Source organism: Guillardia theta (assembly GCF_000315625.1).
Source record: "Guillardia theta CCMP2712 unplaced genomic scaffold GUITHscaffold_366, whole genome shotgun sequence".
Classification (NCBI taxonomy): domain Eukaryota; class Cryptophyceae; order Pyrenomonadales; family Geminigeraceae; genus Guillardia; species Guillardia theta.
The window spans coordinates 9032-10826 of NW_005434314.1; the positions used below are offsets into that span (position 1 = coordinate 9032).

General features: G+C 49.3%; 1 protein-coding gene across 1 annotated transcript; it reads left to right on the forward strand.

Annotated features, from left to right (window-relative positions):
- Positions 1–500: 500 nt before the first annotated feature.
- On the forward strand, positions 501–1071 carry GUITHDRAFT_83305 (hypothetical protein; the record flags this gene model as incomplete). The annotated part of the gene is made up of 2 exons (XM_005818161.1): positions 501–905; positions 961–1071. The coding sequence occupies 2 exons, from the start codon at positions 501–503 to the stop codon at positions 1069–1071; spliced, it is 516 nt and encodes a 171-aa protein (XP_005818218.1).
- Positions 1072–1795: the final 724 nt, after the last annotated feature.

Consider the following 1795-nt stretch of genomic DNA (forward strand, 5'->3'; position numbering starts at 1 on the left):
AATCCACTTCCATAAATTTCCCAAAAAGTAAGACCATGTAACTCTGTTCTCCCCCCCTTACAAATGTTGTTCTCCCCTCCTTACAACGATGCAGATACGACGCCTGGGTGACTCTGGACTTGCTTCAACCCCCAGAGAAAGAAATCCTCCTCCCCAAATTGCCCCAGGTGGAAACGATCGAGGTCGTCGAGGTCCACTGCAAGTCGGTTCTCTTCAAGATCGAGTTTCCCAACGACCTCCAGGGCTTCATGTCGTTCCAAGTGATGGTGAACGACTCGCTGGACAACATGAAACTCCGTCCGAGACCTGACAACCTCTACCTGTACAAGGGTCTAGAGCCGCTCACCAAGTACACGTTCACCTTCAGAGCTGTGGGGAAGCAGAAGCAACAGTTGGGGGACTGGAGCCGTGAAGTCGTTGTGAAGACGAACGTTGCTGAATCTGTCAAGGAGGAGGAGGGGACGGCGCGGCAGGCCAAGGTCAAGGCCGAGCAGAAGGTGATGAAGAACCAGAACAAGGAAGAGAAGGACGAAAAAGACTTGGAGGAGAAGAAGTTGAAGCTATGCACAAGGAATCACGACTATCATTGCGATATCTGCCTTGGATGGGAGGGAACGCTGGTCTGCTGCGATGGTAGCTGCAGACGCAGCTTTCACCTGGCATGCCTTGGGATGGACGAGGAGGAGAATGACGAAGAGGAGGAATGGCTGTGCAATCTCTGCAAAGTGGGCGCAAAGAGGTGTATGATCTGCAGCGACTCTCAGGACAGTGAGAACATGATTCACTGCAAAGTCGAGTCTTGCAAGAAGTACTTCCACAGGGACTGTCTGAAGACGTGGAACTGTGAAGTTGACGCAGCAGGGAGGTTCACGTGCCCCCGCCACACCTGCAAAGCTTGCAACCAGGTGAGAGAACGATCGGTCACGCAGGCAACTCTTCTCACGGTTCTGCCAGAGCCAGCACAGCTACACGGGCAAGCAAGGAGTTATGTTCAAGTGCATAGACTGCCCGGCAGCGTTTCATTTCAAGTGCCTGCCTTCACAGGTGAACATGTCAAGGTGTGATCTGTAGCAGCGACGCTGAAGGGTTGAAAGGGGTACACGCTCTACCCGAACAACATCCCCAGATTCATCTGCAGTCGGTAATGTCATGATGGGTCAAAAGAGGTAAAGTTTGACCGTTCCACTCCAGAGAGCACCCAGCGCAAGAGAAGAGGTTCAAGGAGATTCATGTCAGGCTTGCCTGCAGGTCTGTAGAGTCATCAAAGGAGGTTGTTTTGTAGCCCTTGTCTTGATGATTCTCACAGAGACTGTGAAATCGTCGACGATTGGCCATCGGACCCCGTGAAGGATGAAGTATGCTGGAGAAAATCTCGTTCTTGTTCCCAACATATTCTTGACTCAATTTGTAGTCTTTCAAGTACATGCTGGATGCTGTCAAGTTTCTTATGCCAGAACATTTCAGGTGAACCTTACCTCGTGTGGACATGGTTCGATTGACTGTGAAATCATCTCGGTCTTTCAAGCATGAGATGTTATTTGACATGATGCCTTCTTTCATTCTCCTCAAAAAATGATGTACATGTTTGCGCAAAATTGAACGAGAATTGTACCATAACTTCATGCACCGCTTACAAACATGTTCACCATGAAATACTGATGAATGCCATTTTCTTGCCTTGCAGGCTGCCTGTCCGATTTGCAGAAGCAAGAAATTATGCTGGAAACAAACCTGCACCATTCCGGTAAAAAACGAGAATGGTCTTCATTGGCAATGACGACACATTCTAGTTTGT